The sequence below is a fragment of the Centroberyx affinis genome, unplaced genomic scaffold, assembly GCF_046629955.1.
Source record: "Centroberyx affinis isolate AG114_WGS23_722 - 3 ecotype Tasmania unplaced genomic scaffold, CSIRO-AGI_Caff_v1 ptg001111l_1, whole genome shotgun sequence".
NCBI classification, from domain to species: domain Eukaryota; kingdom Metazoa; phylum Chordata; class Actinopteri; order Beryciformes; family Berycidae; genus Centroberyx; species Centroberyx affinis.
The window spans coordinates 21,048-45,728 of NW_027279653.1; the positions used below are offsets into that span (position 1 = coordinate 21,048).

At 41.4% G+C, this 24,681-nt stretch overlaps 1 protein-coding gene across 1 annotated transcript in view; it reads left to right on the plus strand.

The window, feature by feature from the left end:
• fancm (FA complementation group M) overlaps window positions 1-24,681 on the plus strand; it is a 47,127-nt gene that overhangs the window by 17,746 nt on the left and 4,700 nt on the right. The window contains exons 5-16 of the mRNA XM_071523755.1: window positions 6,903-7,034; window positions 8,126-8,258; window positions 8,539-8,631; window positions 8,879-8,983; window positions 9,658-9,818; window positions 11,256-11,462; window positions 11,602-11,842; window positions 12,092-12,240; window positions 12,930-13,094; window positions 21,674-22,384; window positions 22,433-23,993; window positions 24,117-24,199. Of these exons, the coding sequence (XP_071379856.1) occupies window positions 6,903-7,034; window positions 8,126-8,258; window positions 8,539-8,631; window positions 8,879-8,983; window positions 9,658-9,818; window positions 11,256-11,462; window positions 11,602-11,842; window positions 12,092-12,240; window positions 12,930-13,094; window positions 21,674-22,384; window positions 22,433-23,993; window positions 24,117-24,199 (3,741 nt within the window). The remainder of the gene's footprint in view (window positions 1-6,902; window positions 7,035-8,125; window positions 8,259-8,538; window positions 8,632-8,878; window positions 8,984-9,657; window positions 9,819-11,255; window positions 11,463-11,601; window positions 11,843-12,091; window positions 12,241-12,929; window positions 13,095-21,673; window positions 22,385-22,432; window positions 23,994-24,116; window positions 24,200-24,681) is intronic.

The following is a 24,681-nucleotide window of genomic DNA, read 5'->3' on the forward strand; positions in this document are numbered from 1 at the left end:
ACACAGCATGCTACAGGCCTAGAGCACAACAAGACTTCATACACCACCATTGTGTGTTTGTCTGTCTTTGTGTCTGTCTCTGTGCTGAGTAGATTAACCTTGCCAGACAGCGATTGCCTTTTGATTGATGACAGGCAGCCCTCTAATTCAAATAAGCACCTTTGCTGCAACAGTTGGGTTTCACCAGTTGACTTGACAAAGCATGCTGGAATGTTCCCACAACTCATTTGAGCAGATTGACCTGTTTTTTCTCTCCATACTTGAATCCTCTCAGACGTAGCAGTGATGTCACCTACGCCAAGATTTACCATGTGCTTAATGTATGTGTGCACAGACATGCACACACACACACACACACACACACAGATGCCAATAAGTCGCTCCCAGTGTTGACATGCAGGGGTTGGGAGTAAGCTGTTCTGTAGGTTCTGTTATTAATAGCTGCCTGCAGACAGATACTGGCTTTTCGACTGATTCCCCACGTCACCTAGCTCCATGCTCCTCGGCCAATCAGCTTTAGCCCTCCCACTGAGCATGCTCTGTGAGACTACTGTTGGCAATGTTGTCATTTGGCACTCTCCTCTCCTCTCCTCTCCTCTCTTCTCTTCTCCTCTCCTCTCCTCTCCTCTCCTCTCAATAATCTTAATCTAACATTCTAAAAACACACCTATGTTTGTTTTACTATACTTGTGAGGACCTTCTATTGACTACATTCATTCTTAACCTCTAACCTCAACTCTCACCACTACATGCCTAACCTTGAAAGGTTAGGCATGTAGTGCTAAGTATTTTTAAACATCAATATTTCACTGTCAAATTAATTGTCATACCTTGCTATAATTACAGTATATAAATGAAACCATGGTCGAGCCGATTGATAACCACTATCTCAGAGGTATTTTTTGTGCTACTGTTTCTCAAAATTAAGACCACATTTCCCATAAACCCTGTTGCTTCCTGGCACTAAGAGGATGTTACTACTTGCCGCCCCCCCTCCCCCTCCCTGGCATCGCTCCATGTGGATTTGTTTTCTCTTTCTTTACTGAAGAGGATAAAACATTTTGGAAGTAATTTTTCCATCAGCCTTTCACTCTTTCCAACACCTGCCATTGCGACAAACTGAAAGCTTTAGCTCCTTTTGCACTGGAAGTACAGCGGCCCTCTTTCTGTTTTGTGTCATAAAGCTGTTTTCCAGAAAATCCATCCAAAATCCAGCCTGGTGTCATAAAATGTAAAATGTAGTTTAGAAGCCTGTAGAAGCTGCCAGCCTTCTCAGTGATGGTCTCGTTTGTTTATGGTAATTAGGCTATAATAATTTCTCAAAGGTATATGGTAATGATTTATTGATGCTAAAATGCTATATGTAGCACATTTAACCCATACCCTAGCCCTGTCCTAATCCTAATTCTACTTTAACCCTAAACCCAAATCCCTAAACTAGACCCTTGAAGAAGTGTGAACTTGACAAAATGGCGTCACTTCACAAAAATGTACTCAGTCTGGGATTCAGAACTCAAACTGGTTCTTACAAGGATTTAAAAGTAAAAGAATATGCACACACACACACATGCAATAATTCTTGGGGCCTTTATCTACCTTGAACATTCATATTCCCTTCAGAAAATGTATCCATCCTTGTTGTGTAGAAAAGCATACATAGTTACAGATGATTTGTAATGATAGGTGCATTTGCATTATTTGCGTTTTCACAAAAATTACAAGGGAATAGTCATATCAGCTTCTTTACTAAATTCAGTTTTCCACTATTATTTGTCACCACTCATCCTCTTACCACTATTGTATAGAAGATTTAAGATATATGTGTGTGTGTGTGTGTGTGAACCTTTCCTTTTTCTTTACATCAATGTGTCTGTATCATTATTTATTGCATGTAGTCCCAGTAATTTTTCAGTAGAGTCTTCTTCCTATTTTATTTCTTTCCCCCTTATGTCCTTTCACGCACCCAACAGTTTTCTTTCTGCACATTCTGTCATTCAGAGGAAAAAGGGACCCCACTAATCTGTCTCTCTGTAATCTCATAATCTGGAGTTGACCATCGGGTGCGCAGCCCCTCATGGAGGTCCACCTGTCAATTAACTAGATGGAGATATTGCCTTGTGGCCTTTTCTCTCTGCTATCTCTGCTTCCCATATTTTGTTTGCGCTGTTATGTTTGCTGAAGCGATGTCTTGCTGCTGCAGAGCTTGTACTCTGGTATCTAAAGGGATTGTTTGATCAATTTCCCCTCTATCTTTTATTTTATAATTCCATACACATTATAGCCATGTGTAAAATATTTATTTTGGCAGGGTTTAAAACATCCAAATTTGATAGAGAGATAACGTTGACCATTCTGGATTTCAATTCTGTGTAAATTGGCTTTTCACTAATGTTTGTATTTTGTTTTTGTTTTTTTGTAATTTGATTTTTGATATAAACACCCTAATACATAACTAATACTATGAATATATTAACATGAATGATATAATGTAATAATCTCTCTCTTTGTATTTGTGTATGTATTTGAACCACTTGGATAAGTTATGCCGTCACCAGGAGGAGCAAAGTCAGCTTCACATCCACTACGTCGATTCCCAACCGTCCCAGCTATGCTAATGCTAATTTTAAGAAATAATGGTGTGAAGTAATTAAATGGAGCCTAGTGGTTTTGGGTTGCTGTGAAGAATAGGCTAATTAGCATTGCTCTCCTAACCTCAATTACAGCAGCGTTTTGAAGCATGCTTCACATTAAATGAGGCTAATGAGTCAACCCTTTGACTCGGCGTCCTGTTGCCCCAAATAAACTGGTCCCACAGTAAATCATTGTCATATTCCTGACCCCTGAACCTTAGGCTGACTCTCCAACATCACATCTGACCAGGTGGTCTAATTAAAGCTAGCGTTAGGGCTGCACGATATTGACAAATAATCCTATATTGAGATTATTTTGTTGAATATTGCAATTGCGGTATAAACTGCAATACGATTTACAGACATAGATTTTTCGATATTTCAGATTTTTCAGCAAACAATTTTTTTTAAATAAAAAACTGAGATGATGTTGCTTTGTTCTGTCTGAACAAATCTACAATGAATTGTTTTTTCCAATGTGCAATTAAATTTATAGACTCAGGAACAGAAGACCAGGAGGAGTCCATCTTGAGCAGCCACCACTCTGATAAAATATTTGCAGCCTCTTGTAGTAGTTCATAGTAGTTCATATTGCAATTTTCATTTTTTTTTTATTAATTTTGCAGCCTACTTAGCATTGATTCTCAAAATGGGCACTCTTTCTCCTTGCATACATTCTCACTTACTTTAATATGGACAAAATAATTCCTCACTTCAACATGACTACTTCATTGCCATGTGTCGGTAGAAAAACAGTGATGGTCCTAAGAGTCTATGTGTCATGTTTGTGAAATTACAAGCCCATTTCTTCTAACTTACTAAGAGAACAAAAAAGGAACCGATTTAATGATCTGAGAAATAGAATGAGCATGTCATTTTTCACTCCTTTGCCTGAAGAAGTGCTGAGTCTGAAAGCGGTGGAATCAAACTAACTCTGGAGCGATTCATCCAGCTAACCTACATTCTGCTCATCACAGTACAGACGATGTCATTTATCACTTTGATGAATCAGTGACGAAGAGCCTGTGAAATATGCATGCTTTTAGCGCCGGAAAATATGGCCGAACACTTTGCTATTAGCCAATTGCTATTACAAATTGAGGTCATAGCTCTGCTGCCAAGGGTCCAGCTGCCAAATCCAGCTCAAGACTGCTGCCACATGTCATTCCCTCCCTCTCTCCCATCTTTCCAGTCTCTTCACTGTGTTCTGTTTAGTAAGATGGAGATGCCTTTGCTCCCACTATAGCTGTAAAAAACTATGAGCTGAACCATTCCACATGCGAAATTCTGCTGCAGTCAAAGTATGACATGTCGTATAAAGTCAAAGCATGATAAAGCATGTAGACTTTGTAAAAAGTCTATATTATTATTATTGTTGTTGTTGTTGTTGTTGATAGTAGTAGTAATAGTATTGTGGTTGTTAATATTATGTCTACTATGATACACTCATACATTGCATCATATATCTATCATGATCATAATTAAATACCCCATGAAATGACATCTTTGATCTCTGATTTAATGCATTTCATGTTGAAACAGGATGTTGGGGCGGGACATAATGCAGTGAGGGATCATTCAAAAGTCTAAACCAATGGAATATGAGAGAAAGACAATTTTATTTGAAGGGAGGGGTGTGGAGGGCCTGGATTGTTCAAAAATTGGATGGTTTTATTGGTTAGAAATTTAGATTTACACCTACTAGTGCAGAATGAGGTCACCATGAAAGATATTGTGTGGGAGTTAATTTCATGGGGTGTTTAACTATTTTTCTTTTGCTGGCTTGCTTTATCTTCATGTCATGAGAAGTGCTAAAGCAGATGGCATCTGTAAGTTCACATCAGGACTGTGATGAACCAAGACATGCCATTTAAGTGTAGCACATGTGCTGCATGTAAACCCCCTCAGTGAGAGCAACTTAGTTCACTGTTGACTTCCAACAATAATCACTGTCGCTGAAGTCTGGCCCTGACAGTCATGGAGAAGGTTGGAGTCGGCGTTTAGCTTCGTCACCTAAGGCTTGATTTAATTTGAGTCTCTGTCCTTTTTCTAATCCTCTTACATAATGATTTGTAGAAAAGACTATTCCTGTCCCATCTGGCCCACGTTCTCCAGTGCCTGCTACAGTAAACCTGCACCGTGAGAAGCCTTCCAAACTAAAACCTCCTGTCATCTCATCTCCATGAGCGGTCTCCATTAGCTGCCGCACCTCCGACAGCTTTGATTAAATCCATGTTATTATTGAGCCCCTTGATTGATCTAAAATAGTAGCTCACATAATGCATAATGACAGGGTTCACACACTCCTGGCAAACCTGGAAAAGTCAAGGAATTTAAAAATTAAATTTTTCAGGCCTGGAGAAGTTATGAAAAAATCATTAGGGAGAATTCTTTTGGCAAAGTCATTACATTTTATTTGTGAAATTGATGGGGTTTTTTTCTTGAATACTGTCAAATGTCACAAAAAGCTGTGGCTGGCACTGAAACAGTCTAGACCAGTGATTCTCAACATGGGGTCCGAGGACCACCAGGGGTCCTTGAGGGGGTTCCAGGGGGTCCCCAGCAAATTGATGAATTGTTAAACTTTACCATTATTTCATTTACAAGAAGTTGACACAATTATAGAATGGAGAAGAATGACTGTTGTGATCATAGTTTCACTGTTATCTCTCTACCTACAATACAGATCGTCGTGGAATTCTGGACAAAATCATATCAAACAATAAAAATATTGTCAGATTTGGGTCAGAGAGACAAAATCTCATCAAATGGGGGTCTGTGGCCCTAATGTGGACTAAATTAGGGGTCCTTGATATGAAAAAGATTGAGAATCACTGGTCTAGACCTCTCTGTTGGAGAACAAACAAACCCTGGTAAAGTGAAAAACAAACAGATTCTTAGTGTAGTTGATGGTTATCTTTTAATTCAGTCTCATTCAAATTTGCTCATGAGAATCTGAAAAGGGGTCATGGAGAAGTCATGGAAAAGTTTTGTAATTTCTTCAGTGAAAAGGTGTGGGAACCCTGTAGTAATAATAACAATAATAAACTAATAGTAATAAACTATGTTGAGATAGTACTTTCCCTTCTTGAGGCTCTCAGTGTCATAGGCTTAAAAGATCAGAGATGTAGACCTATTTGTACCTAAAAATCTGTAAAAATCTTTAAATCACACAGGATAGAACCTAACATGAAAACTTGATTATTTTACTCATAATGTCTTTAGTTATCTCAGGGTTTGTTGTAGTTTATTTGATCAGGCTTTAATCCAATAGACCGTATGTAAAGTGATCTATTTTCAAATCTAAACCTATTAAATGATGAGGCACACTCCTGACCAGATGGGCTGGCCTCCTTACGCTGCCATAAGAGAACTTTCAGTGCTGGGTGACATTGCTGTTGATGTTTTCTAAAAGGTCAGTGGAATTAAGGGTTGATATTTAACCCTTTGCTTTTGTCTTCACAAGCTCTGTCTTCACCAGCAGCAGGCAGAGATTCAGCAGACCAGTTTAGGTTTCTATCCCAGAGGAAAACATCATCCATTAGTTTTCCACAACATACAACAGCAGAATTATGCTCTCTATTCTGTCTTCAAATTTTGAGTGTTGACTCTCTCAACATTGTTTGGATATTGGAAAGCTATGCCTTTACGTACCTTATTCTAACTAATCTGAAGAACATCAAATACAGTATATGGCCTACTTGGCACATAGTACTTGATTTAGCTGGGTTGCCCACTTCATAACGCAGACATACCATTTGCAAATTACAGAAAAGCAAATTTGCTTCAATTATATGTCAATTGTTAAAAATATCATCTTTTCACTGATGTCTGTACAAACACAGCCCAGTCATCCTTTCACAGCAGCCCCTTATTCTTTTCTGTTTCCAAAGCAGCAGTTCCATATAAAGAAAATTGAAATTGTGTTGATCCAGCCTCACATTGTCTGCGGTTGTCTGAGGATGAATAGATATTAATGGTACATTTGTCTGTCTGGCAGACTGCCTCCAACTCCCTTCCCATTATTACAAGGAAATGAGGACAGGAAGAATAAAATAATCCGTCACATTTTTGGTTTTATTGTGTGTCTGCAGTTGAAGTAAGACTGTCCTTCAATCTGTGCCAGTCTATTTATCTACAGTAATAGTACCTAGGACCTAGGATGCTGGTGAGTTTGCTGCATGACCCCTTAACACAGGTGATGGTCTTTTGTTGATAATGGTTTGTATGTAAGTGGTCTCTAAGCTGTTTGTGTGTTACTTTCCCTGCCAGGTGCTGGAGAAGTTTATGTCTCGTCTTGTCCAGAACCGGGTGATGGGCCACAAAGACCTGCGGACCCTCACCAAATACCAGATCATCCTGGCCAGGGAACAGTTCCGCAAGAACCCGCCGCCACACCTCAAGGCACAGACTCTACACTCTACACACACACAGTTTACTATATTCTCTTTATGCACAGCCCTCCAGAATTATTGGCACCCCTGATAAAGATATGCCAAAAAGGCTGTAGAAAATAAATAACACAAGCAATGAGCTTTATCCTGTGTTAAAATGTCAAATTCTCTTCTACTCGAAGGAGGAAATTAGTTTGTTTTTAATGTGTGGATCATCTTTATTTTAAAAGCTGTCACAATCATGTGCACCCTTGTTGTAAACCCAGGTTTGTTACAGAGTAAGTTTCAAATAGATTGTGTGTAGCTTTTTCAAATATGACCCATCTATAGATCACTAGAATCATAGTTAATTTTCTTTAGAATGCTCTTTAAAGCCTTAACAGCATTGTCTTGCAGTTGAATGAATCTTGAAGTATTTTTCTGGTATGACCAGGGTTAGCTGTTATTTTCTCTGGTATATTACAGATAACATGGTTGGCTAATGAAGTATCAAAGTATTTGGACTTTGAGAGAGCATGTTAGCTGGAGCTACAATTTAAACTCCATCTTGCATCAAGCTAAATGTGCCACATTTCAGGGAAAGATTTCTTGTGGTTATTCTTCTTTTGACCTCTAGGGGGAAACTGCAAACGAGAACCACATTGAAGTACTCAAATGCATTTTTAGGCACAGTGGGTAAAAGCAGGGTAAAAGTTATAATTATTAATTAAACATAAAGCTCATAATTTGTGTAGTTTATTTATTTGAAGTTTTTATAAAATTATCAATGGTGCCAACAATTATAGAGAACACTGTGTGATGTCATGATAATATGACATGATATGTTTATCGTCATGTTGTAACTGCCTGTTTACACATGTACATATGTATATAATCAATTTCATTTTTGTTGAGTGTGTATCAGAATCATTAATAGTCATCAAGTTGTTTCTGTACAAGGAATTTTTGTATCTGTCTGTCATTTGAATAGAGTTGGTACAGTCAACACACATGAGATTTGGTCCCAGTAATATTTGCCTGGCTCTAGTCCCTCTTGCCACATTTCCAGGTTTTGTGAGACACTGCAGTGACTCATGTCCGTCTCCCTCCTGCTGTCCACAGGGTCCACAGCAGGGCATGTTGGAGGGCGACTTTGCCATTTGCATCAGTCTGTACCATGGCTACGAACTGCTGCTGCAGATGGGGCTCCGATCGCTCTTCTTCTACATCCAGGGCATCATGGACGGATCCAGAGGTGCGCTCCCTCACCTCCAGGCTTTTAGTGCATAAATCACACTTAAACGCAGCAGAACATCCATCATCTTTACCCACGTGACTGGCTGGGCTATAGGAAGTATCTTTTCCTTACATGTGTGCAGGATCTTTACATGTCTGACCTGATCTCTTCCGGTTCCCACTAACTCTCTGCCTTTCTCAGTTTCCCCTGGGTATACACTTCCTCAATAATATACTGTGAATACATTTATAAACAGCTGTTTGATACGAGTTTGATATGGTTCTGTGTTTGTGTTCAGAGATGTCCAGGGCAAGGAATGAGCTGCAGAGGACTCCCACCTTCATGGACCTTTACCAGGAGATGGAAGCAGTGTTTGTGAAGCCATCTGCTGGTACGGGAGCACTCATTCATAGCATATCAGTCTGATTTCTACCCTCTATCTATGGCCTGAATGTATTTTATACAGCTGGGGGAGGCATTTTGATGGAATGGTTCATAATCTGGTTTGCAGAGCCATCTGGGTTCCTCCCTTCTCCACCTCAGAAACAAATGTGTGTCTAATTACTACAGGTGCTACTGCTTTAAAACATACCTGTGAACCTATTCACATCAACATCCTGTACCATTAATACCTCCAGGTCCAGATGAGCCTTTCATTTACAGTCACCCCAAACTGCAGAAGCTGGAGGAGGTGGTGCTGCAGCACTTTAGATCGTGGGCTGAGAACTCAGCACTCGACAGTGGTGAGTTGCTTATTATAGCAGTTCTTTGTTGTGACTCATTCACTTAGAGTGCTTATTCTGAGTTACCGCCATTGTATGAATGACACACTGGAACTGTGAAAGAGTTGAAGTATTGTTTTTCTGTCAGCTGATTCAGTATAATAGTTTGCTGTACAGATTTTGGAGCCACTTGTCGAGACAAAGACTGTGTCTAAGGGTGCTTTCACAAATTCAGAGCGGTTCACTGGAACAGCTCCCTGGGGTTTGTGCTAGAAATGTACCAGCTGAACAGTACACTTAGGAGTAATGCTTGGAATGCTTTACAATTATTTTCTTGACATCAAAGATGCAACGTTGGAGCTTTATCCTGTTGCATTTATCTCCAAATTTGGCGGTAAATCCATAGTGCCACAACACGCAAGCACTACACCAGAGGCAAATCATCCACTAGAATAGGCGAAAATAGTAACTATCTCAAAGACGAAATGAAAGGATCCAAACCACACCATTTGTTGCAGGCATAATTCAACCTACGTCAGTAGCTAATACTTGAGACAAAGATTAATTTTGATCAGGGCTTGTTTAATTGCTCATGGAATTTTCTCATAATTATTTCAACCAATCTCTCTCTCTCTCTCTTCTATCCCGTTGGTTTCCAGGGTCGGGGCCTGCTGCCGTCAGCAGACCGCAGGAAGTCAGCACACGCGTGATGATCTTTTCATCGTTCCGTGAGAGCGTACAGGAGATTGCGGCCATGTTGAACCGCCATACACCGCTGATCAGGGTCATGACCTTCATGGGCCAAGCCTCAGCGGGGAAGGGGGTTAAAGGGTTCACCCAGAAGGAACAGCTGGAGGTAGAGACTCTATGCCTCAATTTATCAAAGACAGCTTTAGGGTGTGGTGTTACATATAATTAAAGATATATAAAAACATAATGTGATGTTAATGTTAAATTTGATATTTGTATTTTGTTATTTTGAATTTTATGGATGCTCTTATCAAGAACAACTTACAGAAATAAGTCTGTATTCAAGCTCAGTAGGTGGAAAAGTGCAAAAACTAGCAGTGACTCATGAATGAAACATAAATTCTGCAATTTAAGTCACCTAAGTTCATTAAAAAAGCTGAAAAGCCCAGAAAACTGAGCTGAAGAAAGCAAATACGAGAGAATGTCTGTCTGGTTATGTGTACCGGGGAAAGGCAAAAAGGCTACATGTTCTCCATAGTAGTGTGTATGGTTTGTTGTCTCTTCAGTGCATGTAAAGCAACATTTCCATTATACAGCTTTTTCCCTGAAATCTTTTAGTCCTAGGATTCAGACTGTTTACATAGCTAGATAGCCTGCACAGCTTGCTCAGCCATATGTCGGGCAGGGCAGGATGCCCAGTAGCATGCTGTTGTCAGGAGAAATAGAAGAGAAATGAAAATAAAATTCTCTCTATGGAGCTTGATGTATTCAAAGGAAATTCATTCTCACTATCCCTATGGATCTCACTATTCCTATGTATCTCATCTTTTATGTAGCGATTCAAAGGAATAAGATTGTTTGCTACCCTGTCTTTTTGGAAAACAACTATCACCATCCACCCTTCATCTAGGAATTAATAATCAAAGCTTTTCTTTGCTTCTCCTTATTGGAGATCAGGTCCGTTTTCAAGTTGAGTGGTCTCATCTCATACAAGAGCTGTATCTTAAGTGTATCTTGTAAAACACGCAGCATTTTCAAACCTCCAGTAATTCAAAGTAGTTACACACCTACTGTGGCTAATAGCCTGTCCATTTTCTTTTAAGAAATTTGGTTGTTTTGGAGGAAGCTACACAAAATGAACTCTCCAACTCTAACAGTGTTTGCATTGATTTCACTGCTGGTTGCTTAGTGTTGCTGTTTGTCTCTGCAGATAGTCTGTACTATTCCTTCTTAATGAATAATACAGGGATGCTACCAGTGCATAACTCCACATTTTACCCTGGTCTATCTCCTTTGGGTTGCTGTAGGCATGTCGTATGCTAGAAATAGACCAGATCTTTAATCTGTTATATGAGAGGCATTTTTGCTTGATACATAAACACTGATTCTTCCAATAAAGTATTAATATGTAATGTAATAATCTATATGTTTTACACCTACCACTTCAGACAGTGACTGAGTTGACATGTTTGTTGAACTCTTCCCTTCCAGATATCTTTATGTTGAGTGAATAGCTGATAAGGGCTCAGGATAACAGCATGAGATGGACAGACGTCTAAAAGTTGTATTTAAAGTTGTTTTTAACTGTTCACTTCTTCTCCAGGTGGTGCATCGGTTCCGCCAGGGAGGCTTCAACACCCTGGTGTCGACCTGTGTGGGGGAGGAGGGGCTGGATATCGGGGAGGTGGACCTCATCGTTTGCTTCGACGCACAGAAGAGCCCCATCCGCCTGGTGCAGCGAATGGGCCGCACCGGACGCAAGAGGCAGGGACGCATCGTCGTCATCCTGGCTGAGGGACGCGAGGAGAGGGTGAGAGTTTGTCGGGGACGCACGGCTACAAATGCAACTAGAAATGAATCCCCAAACCAGTAATTAATCCCCAAACAAGCATGTCAACCACTTCAATAAAACTTCATACACCATGTTTTTATCTTTTGTTTTTTCTCAGACCTACAACCAGAGCCAGAGCAACAAGCGCAGTGTGTACAAGTCCATCATCGGCAACAAGAACAGCTTCCACATGTATCCCAGCAGTCCCCGCATGCTGCCCGAGGGGCTGAACCCCGCCCTGCATAAGATGCACATTACCTGCGGGCAGTTTGACCACTGGGAGAGCGGCAGGCGGTCCGTCCGGGGCAGACGGTCCCACGCTGAGGGACGAGGCTCGCTCATCCACCCGCAAAACCTGGGTGAGTGGTTAGGCAGGGGAGCTTGTGGTTATTCTGTAAAGGAGGGATATTCTGTAAAGGAGGGATAATGTGAACACGTGTCTCTCTGTGTGTGTGTGTGTGTGTGTGTGTGTGTGTGTGTGTGTGTGTGTGTGTGTGTGTGTGTGTGTGTGTGTGTGTGTGTGTGTGTGTGTGTGTGTGTGTGTGTGTGTGTGTGTGTGTGTGTGTGTGTGTGTGTGTGTGTGTGTGTGTGTGTGTGTGTTGTGGTAGTCCGGCAGGGCAGAGTGAAGTCAGATGGGTTCCTGAGCCCCACAGAGTTTTCTCTGTGGGCGTCCACCATGAGGCTGGAGGAGGATCAGGCTCAGCCGACCCTGAGACAATCACACTTCCTGTCCCTGCCCAGTGACCTGCCACCTCAGGTAAACTCTCCTTTCTTCTGTTTGTACACTTCTTTCTTTCTTTCTTTCTTTCTTTCTTTCACTATTTCTCTATTTCTCCATTTCTCTATTTATTTCTCCTTATCTGTATTGTCTTTTTGTGTGTTTTATCTTTATTGCTCCCTTCCTTCCTTCCTTCCTTCCTTCCTTCCTTCCTGTCTTCTCTTGCACAGGTCTGTAAAGTATGGAACATGATTTTCATAATTTCCTGAATGTGTATGGAAATTCCAAGAAAATCTTATCTATGTTGTACACTATATATTAGCAAGACAACCCATTTGTACATTTTGTGATTAAAAAGTAATGACTGGTCAACTGATATCGTCCACTTTGATGCTGGAAGCGAGGAGGAAGCGTTGTCGGAGCCCATTTTCAGGCTAGCATACACGTCCATACACATGAACTCGACTTTGAGGTTTTCTCTAAGAACCTTTACTTAAAAAAATACTTTTGGTCTTCAATATACAAAAACTGGTATGTTTATCATAGCCTTAGATGAGAAAACAAGTCTTTGCAAAGACTGAAAAATTAGGTCTGGAAAAGACTGGAATTTAAAAAAAAATTGGATATATGCAAGAACTCTGTTATCTTCCTTCCTTTCTTTCTTTTGTTCCTTTCTTTAATGTGATGTTGTTTGTACCTTGCATCATTTGATGTTATTTGACCCAAAGGAGGAAGTTTCCACAAGTGGCCCAGCCTCCAGAGAGCTGTCTCTGTGGGAATGGAGACACTGGCAGAACAGAGCGCTGCCGACCCATTCTGTGGACCATTCCCCCCGCTGCCAGCACTTCATCAAGGTGATGGAGCTCATCGACTGCATGAGGGAGGAAGACGAGGTGAGAACAGGACAGTCACTGGTGAAGTGGCATCTGTAGGCTGTATACCCACCTCAGTGTCTAGGGAATGTGTGCGCCCCCACCAAAAATGAGCACTGATACATATCAGCAATAGAAAAATTCTGCTTGGCCTTGGGTCTTGGAAAATCAAAACAGCAAAGCATCTTACATCTTTTGGTGATCAGTGAATGAATGGAAGATTTAGTGATTTTATTGTCAAGCTACTAGCCAATCTATCATTTAGCATGAAGACAAGTAACTGCACAGTTTAGTCAATCAGGTAACCGTGTAGACATTTATTCAAAGTATTCATCCATTAATCAAAGTTCCCTAATGTTGGACAAAAGGTTACACAAAATGGCTACACACTTCTTAAAAAGTGGTTGAGGCCGTGTGAAAGTTTGGCTACTGCATAAACGGCCAGTTCCATAACAGATGAAAAAGTAGGCTACATTTAGGAGAGGGGAAAAGAGTCAGACAAAAACAGGCTGAAAGGAGTCAGCTGAGTTGCATGTGAACGTACGGCGGTGATTTGTGTCACAGTGATTTGCTACATCTATTATTTTGAACTGGAGGGCAGATAAGTGGCATGATAAGCAGGCTCCATGGCATAATTATGGTTTTGGTAACAATAATCCATTTATATCCGACTGTCTGTTTCTCCTTTGGTAATAATAATCCATTTATATCCGACTGTCTGTTTCTCTTTTCAACTGGGACTTAACAAAACACATCAAACATACCAGTCTCCATTTTCACACAGCACTGAGAAACCTCAACTGAACACATTGACCTCTCAACATTGAAAATGTTTATGCTCTTGCATTTGTTTGATTCATGACCAAGTTGAATGCAAGTGTATCTACATTAACGGTTGAGATTGTACTTTTATTGACCTATACCAAAATACTTTGATGGAGAGGTTAGCTGTAGTTTTTCTCAGTAAACAAAGCTGCTCAAAGGATAAAGTGGAATGTTTACAAAATCATTTAGCTCATAATGCATCTGTTTATGCTCTCTGCTGACGTAGTGTTTGGGTGTTTTGTGGTCTTAGCTGGTGGTTGATAGTAATCTTGTTTTTCTGGCATCTTGAATAGATCGGTTGTATCAACCAGGCCATCAGATCTCTACCGCCTGTTGGAACAGAGGTTGGTTTACTGCATCTACGCAATCTCTCTGGCTGAAATTGGATTTCAATAGGAAACTCTAGGTTTTGATAAAGACTGTTAAACTGCAGTGTTGTTATGACGTCTGACGTGTATTAATGCATTCTAAACTTGATAAGCAAGATCAGAAGGGAAATTTACCCACGTGACTCTCTTCCATTAGTAAAACATCAGACACTATCACTTCTAAATTTCCAGTTCAGCTCACCCAGCACTGGAAGATCGATGTGGTTTTCAAAGAATGTCCCAATTCCAGGTAATTCTGCCTTAATCTCACCATCAGGATACCATTGTGCCATGGATAAGGACTCCAAAATTGCGCAAATCCTGGTAATTGGGTCAAAGATTATGATGAAACTGGCTATTGGCTGAACAAGCCAGAGGGTTCATTTTTCTTTTTCGTTTTCTTTTTTTTTTGTTGCCTTGGGTCATTGTGACCATGCTAGGAAAGAAGAGAACTAGTCCACCTGTAAAAACACAACAGGCTCAATGGGCCAGATGGCAGGTAATATCTCACGCACCTCCATGGATATATTAAATTCATAGAGCCAGCAAATGGAGCAGAATTCATATTCAAACATTTGATCATACAAAGCAGAAGTAATTTGCAAAGAAACAGGTGACCAAAAGTGAATGATTAGTTTAAATATGTCAAGTATACACAAGAAAATAGGCATGGTTATGCAGGAATGAGTGATTATAAGGTATGCATGAATTAATGTTTCTTGTGTGTTTTGCGTCGGTTTTTCATATGTGTGTGCTTGTAAAATTTGTGTCAAATGTAAAAAAAATAGTCCGTTTGGAGGTCTTCAATTTAAGGTGTGTCCATCCTTCTCCTAGTAGAAGGGAATTTTGTAGTCAAGGGTTTCCTAAACAATAGAATTTGAGTTCCTCCACACCATCAAAATACGTTGGGGAGAGAATCAATGAATTTATCTGCAGGGTAAAGGCGGCTATTGTAGAACTGCTCTCTGGGTTGGGTTCAGATAATGAGTCACATGAAACCTATCGTTCGAGAAAGTAATTCGATTGATCGGGCCCTCAGATAAAACGTCTGATTCCTGTTTACTTGACTTTAGCAGGCGCCGAGAAGAAGTGTTGGCTGCTGATACGTGTGGAGTGAGAACAGCAGAGTCTGTGAGAGCTGGGAAAGCCTTTTGAAGTGAGGCGTCATGCTTTTCACTGAATTTATCAACAAAGAGTGTTTCAGCTTCCAAGAATATTCTACCAAAATATGTGGAAAGATCTGCTGGGAAATCTACAAATCTAAAAAAAAAAGCCTTGGGACGCCATAGACAATAACTAAGAAGTTAGTATATCAGCAGTTTGCATTTACTCTACAAATTCGAAAAGAGGATAAAGTGTATATACAGTATATAAAGCATAATTATACATAATTAATACCTAAACTTGAATCATAAAGCAACCCCCCTCTTGTTCCTTGCAAGTGCTGTACATAGGTTTGATTGTGTGTGATCAACACTAGGCAGGTTCCATTATCCAGACTATTTGTGTTTCCTTCATGGTATTTCAGTTCAGTTTCCATGGTTCCCACAGGTGAAGCCAACAAAGGCGTGTTAGCTTTATTTGATGTATGCTATCCCATAGTACTGTAGCATATCATGAACAGCAAACACTAATTCTAGATGTCTTTAGATTAAATGAACAAGCCTGCTTTGTTCTCTGCATATTTCACAAATCTTGTCACTTATTGTTGCTATCTGAACTACACATGTGGCAGGGAGTACCGGGACAAGTTCAGCCTGTCATTGTTTTTTTTTTTGTTTTTTTTGTTTTTTTTTTATTGAACATTTATGCACACATTGAACAAACATTAAACAAGTACAGGACAGTATGGGACATGGTAGTTTGACAATTACAGAACTGTATGCAATAAGGGTCAGTTACAAAGCAAACAACCTAAGACAAGACAACGGACAGGGGGTGTCATTGTAATAAGGGGTATTGAGCAGGCATGTTGAAGGATATTGAATTTGTTGAGGGGAAAGAAAAGAAAATAGATAAATTAAAAATAAATAAATAAATAAATACAAAAATAATAAGCCTGTCATTGTTGAACGCAAATCACTTTTTTGTCTTCAATTAAATCAGATTTTGAAGCAGATCTGTCTACTCCAGCAGCTTCTAGTTTTTATTCCTCTTAAATTGACAAATCCTCACCCTCCAAAAATTTTTTATTCATTTTCACAGTTTGATGAACAGTACCACTCTATTTAGTGCTGTTTATTTTCATTTATTCCGCACCACATAGACAATTAGACATGCCCACTCTCGTACGCAGACACACACATAAACACACAACCTCTTCACCCAGTTTTGTTGAGGCTGAGCGACTCTCGTCTTACTCTGTGAGCGATGACGTTAGCCACGGCTTACTTGCTTGGCCTGAATTTGCCGAGGCCTTCTGACTCTTAGTCCCCGGCCTTAGCTCTTAAACAACGGAGGGGAACAAATAACAAAGCGCCCCAATGTGAAACCAAACTTTATTTTTCCTATAAATCCTGCCCCCACATGCCCTCCACCCCTTAACTGCCTTCCACTCCACCAACCCTTGTCTTCATTGGAGGCCATTGTCAGTCTGGGTGTACAAAAACCATGCTGTGTTTTTCATCACTCTGCCTCTCCTTTCTCTTTATGACAAAGACACACAGGGCAGGCAGGTCTCTTCTCCCCTGATTATATAACGATTCTCTGAACTGTTACATAAAGCCAGGAAGCAGAAAGTAGGCCAGGCCATGATGAACTAGATGTACACACACACACACAGCTACTGGGCCGAGGAGAGGAGACGAGAAAAATGTATCGGGGAAAATGTATGTTAGGAACTGGAGCAAGAAAGGAGGGAAAGAGATTAAAACAACAGAGGTGAAGAAAAGGTGGAGAGAAGCCAGATAGGAAATAACTGGTGAAAATTAAAGGCACACTATTATAGAAATTCAACTTTTCCTCTATTTATTTACGTATATGATCATAGATGTTTAATGCGGTTATTGTGGAGTTGTTACATTTCAAGTTATTGCATTTTGGAAATTCCATCCTTTTTTACAGGCAGAGACTCCATCAACACGTCAAGTCAAGTTTATTTCTATAGCCCTTCACATCACAAGCATGTCTCAGTGGACTTTACAGAGAACAAGCCTACCAAGATGTAACTGATCAACAATCAATCACTAAACAAAATCGTGTAATACAGTATGCAACAAAATAAGACTTAAGGAAGCAAAACAAAGCACAATACACAAAATAGCATGTTGGTCACAGAGCGATCCAGGTAAAATCACTGCGTGCGACAGGTGTCTGAAAGAGAGGAAAGACAAATAGACAGCCACACACACACAAAGCTGTAATTGGCATACCCCACACACTTGGAGCAGGCATAATCAGCCACATACACACTCATACAGACAGCAGACAGGCAGTGAGTGTAATAATGCCTACAGACCAAGAGGCACCTAGACTCAGTTCCCTAAGGCCGATTCCTGTATTGACACGGTCTCAGCTAAAGTAGGAGAACAGACTGTGCCGGTCCTGAACTAGACAGGGCCAGGATTGATCATATTACAGTGAAAACAGATAGGTTTTGAGTTTGGATTTGAGGATTTCCAAAGACTTAGCTTCCTTATTCGCAAGAGGAAGTTGATTCCAGACATAGGGAGCTCAACAGAAAAAAATTCTGCTGCCGGACTTTTTCTTGATTCTGGGGAGAGCAGGTAACCAGCGTCTTGTGAACGGAGGGCACAAAGAGGAACATAAGGGGCAATGAGGTCAGATAAATCAGATGATGAAAGCCTGTGTAATGAATTATATGTTAGTAGAAGCATCTTAAAGTCAGATGTGGTTGATGAAGGGAGGTCAAAATGGATGAAATGTGATCAGATTTTCTAGTTCTAGTTAATATTCATCACAACTGGACTTGGTCTTGACTGGCTCCCCTAAAACTATTGCTAAAATCCTTTCAGTCAGGCCAGTTTGCAGCATTTAAATTTAAAGATAAGATAAGATGGCAAATATCCCATTACTGTATCACTGAATAAAAGTATCAGTTCCATACACAGCATACTTCACATCATACATACAATCATGCAAAAAAACGTACAATGTAACATACATATCATCCTACATACCAATAAAAGAACGCATTGCACAACCCCATGGCATCATACTGTGCAATTACTGAAGACACAACCCCTAGAGCCTATTACTGACAAATTATTGCACAACCTCTCTAGCCACATTTAATGTAAAATTGCAAAACCCCCTATAGCCTCATACTACACTGCTGGAAAACATTATTGTTATCCTGAGCCATAGTGTTTTTCAAAACCAAATAATCAAAACTGAATAATACGGGACCCTTAAGAGTCGAGGGGCTTCTCTTTCACGCTTCTATTCATCCTCTCTCTCTCTTCCTTTCTTTTGTGTGTACATGTATGTACACTGATGGGCACGCAGCCTCTGACCACACCAAGCTCTATTTGCTTTGTTTGCGGTCATAAGAGGATCACCAAATGGCTTGGAAACTGTTGTGGGAAAAAGATGAACAGCAGAGATGAGTTTCCACCTTACTGCCATTCCCCCCTCATGCAGTCTAAACAACACAAACCCTGTGACCCATCCAGCCTCTGCACCGCTCCGTCCATCCATCCTCATCGTCAAGTTTATTTCGGTCCGTGGCGTCTCCAATCCAGAGACTTAATCTGCTCATTAATTAATTGTCTGCCAGGGGTTGGAGGTTAATCCTGCGTGAATCAAGTTGTATTCATTATTTAAGAAAGTGCGTGTGGAGAGAGAAATGCCTGTGTCAGGTATTCCGTCCCCCATTGAAAATTGCTGAGTGTTGAAGTGATAACTGCAGTTAACACCGTTTTGCAGTACAGTATGTGACTCCTGCAACCTGTTTGTTGTTTGCCTCTGGGTTTTTTTGCTCTAATTTAAAGATTTGAATAGAGGTAAACCCATACTGTGCCAGAGCCAGATTCATTGTGACATTTGATTCTGTTTTTTAGACGTAATGTTGTATCAGAGAATGTATAATGTGAGAAAGAATAAGAGCTTTGCTGTTGTCCATTAGGCTTTTATTTGCTAACAACATTTAACAACTCAAACTCATAAAATGCAGTGCTTGTTGTCAAAGATAATGGAACCTACTTGTAATCACCAGTGTTTTTATAGATGTTAAAGGGGGATATAAGACATGTTTTGAAGTGGTCCCGTAGTTTACATATGTATGCAAACACAAAGCGTTTCCAGTACATTCTGTTCTGCAGCCGGCACAAAGGGTCACTGCTACTGTACATGGCTTCCTGTGGGAGGATGCGTGCCTGCTCTGAGTGAGTCACAGGCTGTAAAACTAATATAGTGTTTATTGAACGGTATAGTTCAGTTGTGTACCTGTCTGTAACCAGCTGGACACTCACATAAGATGTCGTTAGTGAGGAATATCGGCAAACACATCAATATGACGCAGTGCTGGATAGATGTGGCAGAGAGGTTTATGAACAGTAAAGCATTTAAGACCAAAGAGAATCACTTCACAAGTTCTTTCCTCATAATCTCAACAGGAGCACGTCTTCTGCGTTAATATGATGTTACTTACCCACCTGATAATACCAGTTCAGTTTCACAATTAATCAAAAATAAATGAATAAAAAAATCATTTAAATCACAATACTGGCAACTACATTTTCCAAATCTCACAAGGCAGCAATTTATTTATTTTATTTTTATCAAAGGGAAAGATGCTTCAAATGAGCTTCTATACAAGGTTTTTTGGTGTTGTGCTGAATCCCTGGCTTAGAAATGAAGTTGCACATCAGAGGAAATTCTTCATATTAAAAGAGGAAATTGCTCTTCTATTACTGTGTGTACCATGCAATTAATAATTGATTTTGTTACCAATAGGCTATAGTAGTCCATTGTATTGAGTATTTTATCAATCACATTAATATAAAGCTGTTGCTGGGTGAAAACTTTATAGTCTTGTTTTCAGCTTGACAACCATTCATTTTTGAGTTTATCCAATGGGTTTTGAAAAGGTTTCATAAACCCAATGGTTGCTGAATTTTATCCACCCACAGAGGAACTTTTAATCCAGTTTAAGTTAAAACATGAAAATCACCAAAAGTGAGTTATGAGGTTTTCACCCTACAGCAGCGATAATTGGGAATGATGGATAAGGAAACTGCTGCACAGACATAGTCGTCGTTTACTCCGTCCTCACTGTATGGCTTATTGAGTTGAAATGGCTGTACAGCAGGTAGGTGAGACCGTACAGCCATGCTTAGTGACCCGTTAGTGAAAAGACAGCAGGGTTTTGCCAACCCCATCAACATCAAAAGGCTTGTGTGCGCGTGCAGTGCATGCATGCAGCGTGTGTGTCTGCACTAATGCCTCGGTGTCTAGCAGAATAAAGGCTGGAACCGGCTGTTCGTCTGGCCAACCACTAACTTCCCCACCCACAGAATACCTTTCATGCACAATTTACCATTATGCATTTTAATGGTGCTAGGGGTGAAAATCATTCCCACTCTCCATTTAATGTGAATCTTCATTTAATACAGTGACATAACATCTGTGCCCATCTTCTCCTCTAGATTTAGTGCCTTGTTTCTAAGCTCATCTGCCTGTACCTTGGCAGTATAGGCAGTATCTCTCCCTCCACACTCCCTATTCTACCCTCTCTCTCTCTCTCCAGTATACCATCTTGCCCTTTTCTTCGCTCCTTATGCCCATCAAGCATCATCTCCTCCTTGCCTCGCATCCTCCTGCTAGGCAACAGGTTCCATGGCTCCCTGCCGGCCCAAGCAGGGAACCACTCCAGATAGATCATTTCCAGGTCATATGGTTTGCACAAATGGAAATGACAGGTGGTGGAGGATGATGATGGGTGTGTGTGTGTGTGTATGTCAGAGAGAGAGAGAGAGAGAGAGAGAGGGGAGGGGAGGGGGTTTCAGAGTGGTCAGATCAGTGAATTATTTTGATGATTCAATAGCGAGAACTTGTGTAATCCCATTTTCGTTGTTGTTTTTTTGCTCTTTGTCAATTTTGAATTTCCATGTGAACTGGCAAGTGAGACATGTCTCTTATGTCAGATGGTTGACTCAGATTGTTGTACAACAGGTGGGTGACACAACCCACTGTAATTGCCACAAGATATTCCCATGTGAGTTTTTCCTGATTACATCTTGGACAGGATTCATCTTGGACATGACAAGCTCTTTGATTGGTAAATTGGCTTCCCTGATTATCTCAAGGGTTAGCAAGTCCATTGATTGTCCACTGATTTAGCTGCCTGACCTTGGTTCTCTTGCAGTGGGACATTTTCTTATTTGACTATTATGTGTCTGTGTCTTTGTGTGTGTGTGTGTGTGTGTGTGTGTGTCTGTGTTGCAGGGAGAGTGCAGTTACGAACAGGAGCTTCTTCCTCACCTCCACAAAGCTGATACTGTTGCCCACACAGAGGAAGGACAGATGGACAAGACCTCTTACAGGAAGAGACAGAAGAGCACAAAGAGCAAACCCAAGCCCCCTCACCCCTCTGTATCTGACCTGGAATGTATCAATGAGGAAGGAGAGAGGGAGAATACACGAGGAATGGGGTTAGTTTCTCCATTGACTATGATAAAGGACAAGCTTCCTGTAGAGCATGATACTGAGGCACCTTTTGATGACATCAGAGATCACTCAGAACCTGAGGCAGTTTGTCCCTTTCCCTCAAACAATGACCGTCCAGTCGCTGACATGGATGATGACTGTGTCATGGTTACTGAGGAGATTGACAGTCCAAAGAGCCAATCTCCAGGCGAGGATATTGAAAAAACAGAGAGTCCAGTCAGCGATCCATTAAATTTAAATCGTATTTCACAGCTGATCACTAAAATTGACAATAGTGAGTCTGGCCTAGATGAAGACATTGAACTTCAGGCCATGTTCTATCTTCCTAAATGGGATTCTGCTGCTCCCTCCCCCGCCACACTCCTCCCAGGGAGACAGAGAGAGGAGAGTCTGAGGGTCATCCTGGCCAACGTGGCGGAGCTCCTGTCCAGGTCTCCACCATCACTGACCTTCGACTTAGAGGATTCACTTTATGACCCTGGGCCATCCGCCGCCGCCGCTACATCAATTCCTCCTTCTCCTGAACGAGCGGAGGAGGACGAGGGGCCTCATCAGCCATTCCAGGTCAACTTTGCTCTGGATGTGGACGACGACGACGACTTGATGATGAATGACGATGACGATGCCTCCCCCAGGGCCGAGTCAGATGTGGCTCCAGTGGATGTAGAGGACAATAAAGTCCGTCATGATTCACCTCGTCAGCAGCAGCTCTCCTCCCACTCACCTGCAGTCTCAGAACCTCCGGTCGACAGGGGCGGTGTAGCGGCCGTCAGTCCGAGTTGGGATGAGGTCTTTGGGGACGAAGCACTAAATAATGATCACGACATCAGGGATGACAGCATCACCGAGAAGATGGACGATGACATTGACAGTGAGTCCTTGGAGGAACTGGTTGATGGGGCTTCTGAGAAGAACAAGGAAATGGAAAATAAGTTTGACGGCAGGGATGAGGAGGAGAACAACATTTGGGACGATGTTAGGAATGAGGAAATGCCAGACTTGACGGATGATGGTATGGATGAGGAAACGGACTCGCACCCTCCTCACCTCTGTGGCCCGCCTCATCCTCAGCCTCCAGATCATCTGCAGGATGAGAGCATGGATTTGTTTGGGGATGACGAAGCCTTCCTGCAGATGACCATCCCAGACATCCCCACACCTGAAGACTGCATCACGCCCAATACATCGCCCGGCACCGAGCATATCGCTAACAGCGCAAAAAGGACACCAGACACTCCACACACACATATCCCCATGAACACACTTGGCACTACACACTTAACTGATAGCACACATAGATTAAACGCAATACACATGCATGAGACAGCCAACACAGCACGCATTACTCACACCTTGCATACCACACTCACACCCAGGGGTACAACCACCCATAACACTAAGCATTGTCCAGACATAAAACAAGATAACACAACAGAAGCTGATATATTAGAGACACACACAGCAGCATCAAGTAAACATGTAACAGACAATTCCACAACAGACAACGTAAATACAAACCACTGTGTATCTCCCATATTGCAACAAAACCCTGAGTCGTTTGACAGCTCCCATGACTTCTTCTCAGTGAACTTTGACCTGGGCTACTCACTGGAGGACTCTGAGGAGGATGTAGAAGAAGAAGATGTTCCTGCCCCATCAATGGCAGCTTCTCCCCAGGCTAAAAAGCAGGAAGTAGCGGCTGCCTCCACAGTGTCTCTGCCGGCCATCTCTGGCTCTTCCACTCCCTGTCATAGCTTCCACAGACAGAGTAAACGCTCCAGTGAATCCAAGTTGTCTACACCCCTGACCCTGTCAGAGCACGGGAAGAGAGAAATGACCTATCCTCTGGCTTCACCTTTGACCTCTAAGGGCGGGGTTCTCCCATCTCCAATCACATCACTGGGTGTGAGGCGGACTCTCATGCCCGGTCCCTCAGGGCCTCGCACCCCCTCTTCGCTCTTCAGCTTGAAGAGGAGAAAACAGGAGGGTGGCGCCGCTGAGGCCGAGAGACGGGTCACGGCCAGGCAGAAGACGCTGGGCGTGGAAGACAGTTTGCGTCTGGAATCTGTCTCAGTGCTCGACCCTCCGCCTCATCCAGGTTGGTTTACTCTGAAAATATAAGATTTTTCAGCCTTAAGTTTTATGTTGGATCAGTTTATTTTGCCCCACTCACATCTGAACTAGCTGTCAAGATCCCTGCATGTCTCTCCGCCCTTCTCAGGTGACAGTGACAGTGAAGATGAAGTTGTGGTTCAGAAAAGAAGACACCATACAAAGGCCAACCCCTTGGCTTCTCCAGAAGCAGTGAGTCACACTCACAGTTCCACCTTATCACACAAAATTACACGTATGCTAACCAAAGATTTGTTATTCTCTGACTGACTTTTATTGTTGAATGATGGTGAATGAGATGCATACAAAAGATACTCACTTATTTAATTAATCTGAGCTATGAATGATCAGTTCATCTCTGTGTTGTGGTGCGGTGTAACCTATCAAGACGGGAGATATCTGATACAGACGGTTCAGTATGCCTCTGTCCATCATTTCCTGGGTACCTGCAGTTGTCATGACAACCAGCTTGCACTGTTCAGCAGATCAATGATGTATTGTTTTTTCTGTCCCTGTCTATGCCTGCTTTTAAGACAGGAGCTTTTGTCTAAATATTTTAGCTTTAAAAGATTATAAATATTTTTTGATACAGTCTCTCTAACATCTATTAGACAGCAGACCAACACATTGACATCTCACACGGTTCGCAGGTACTGTGTACAGACACAAAATAT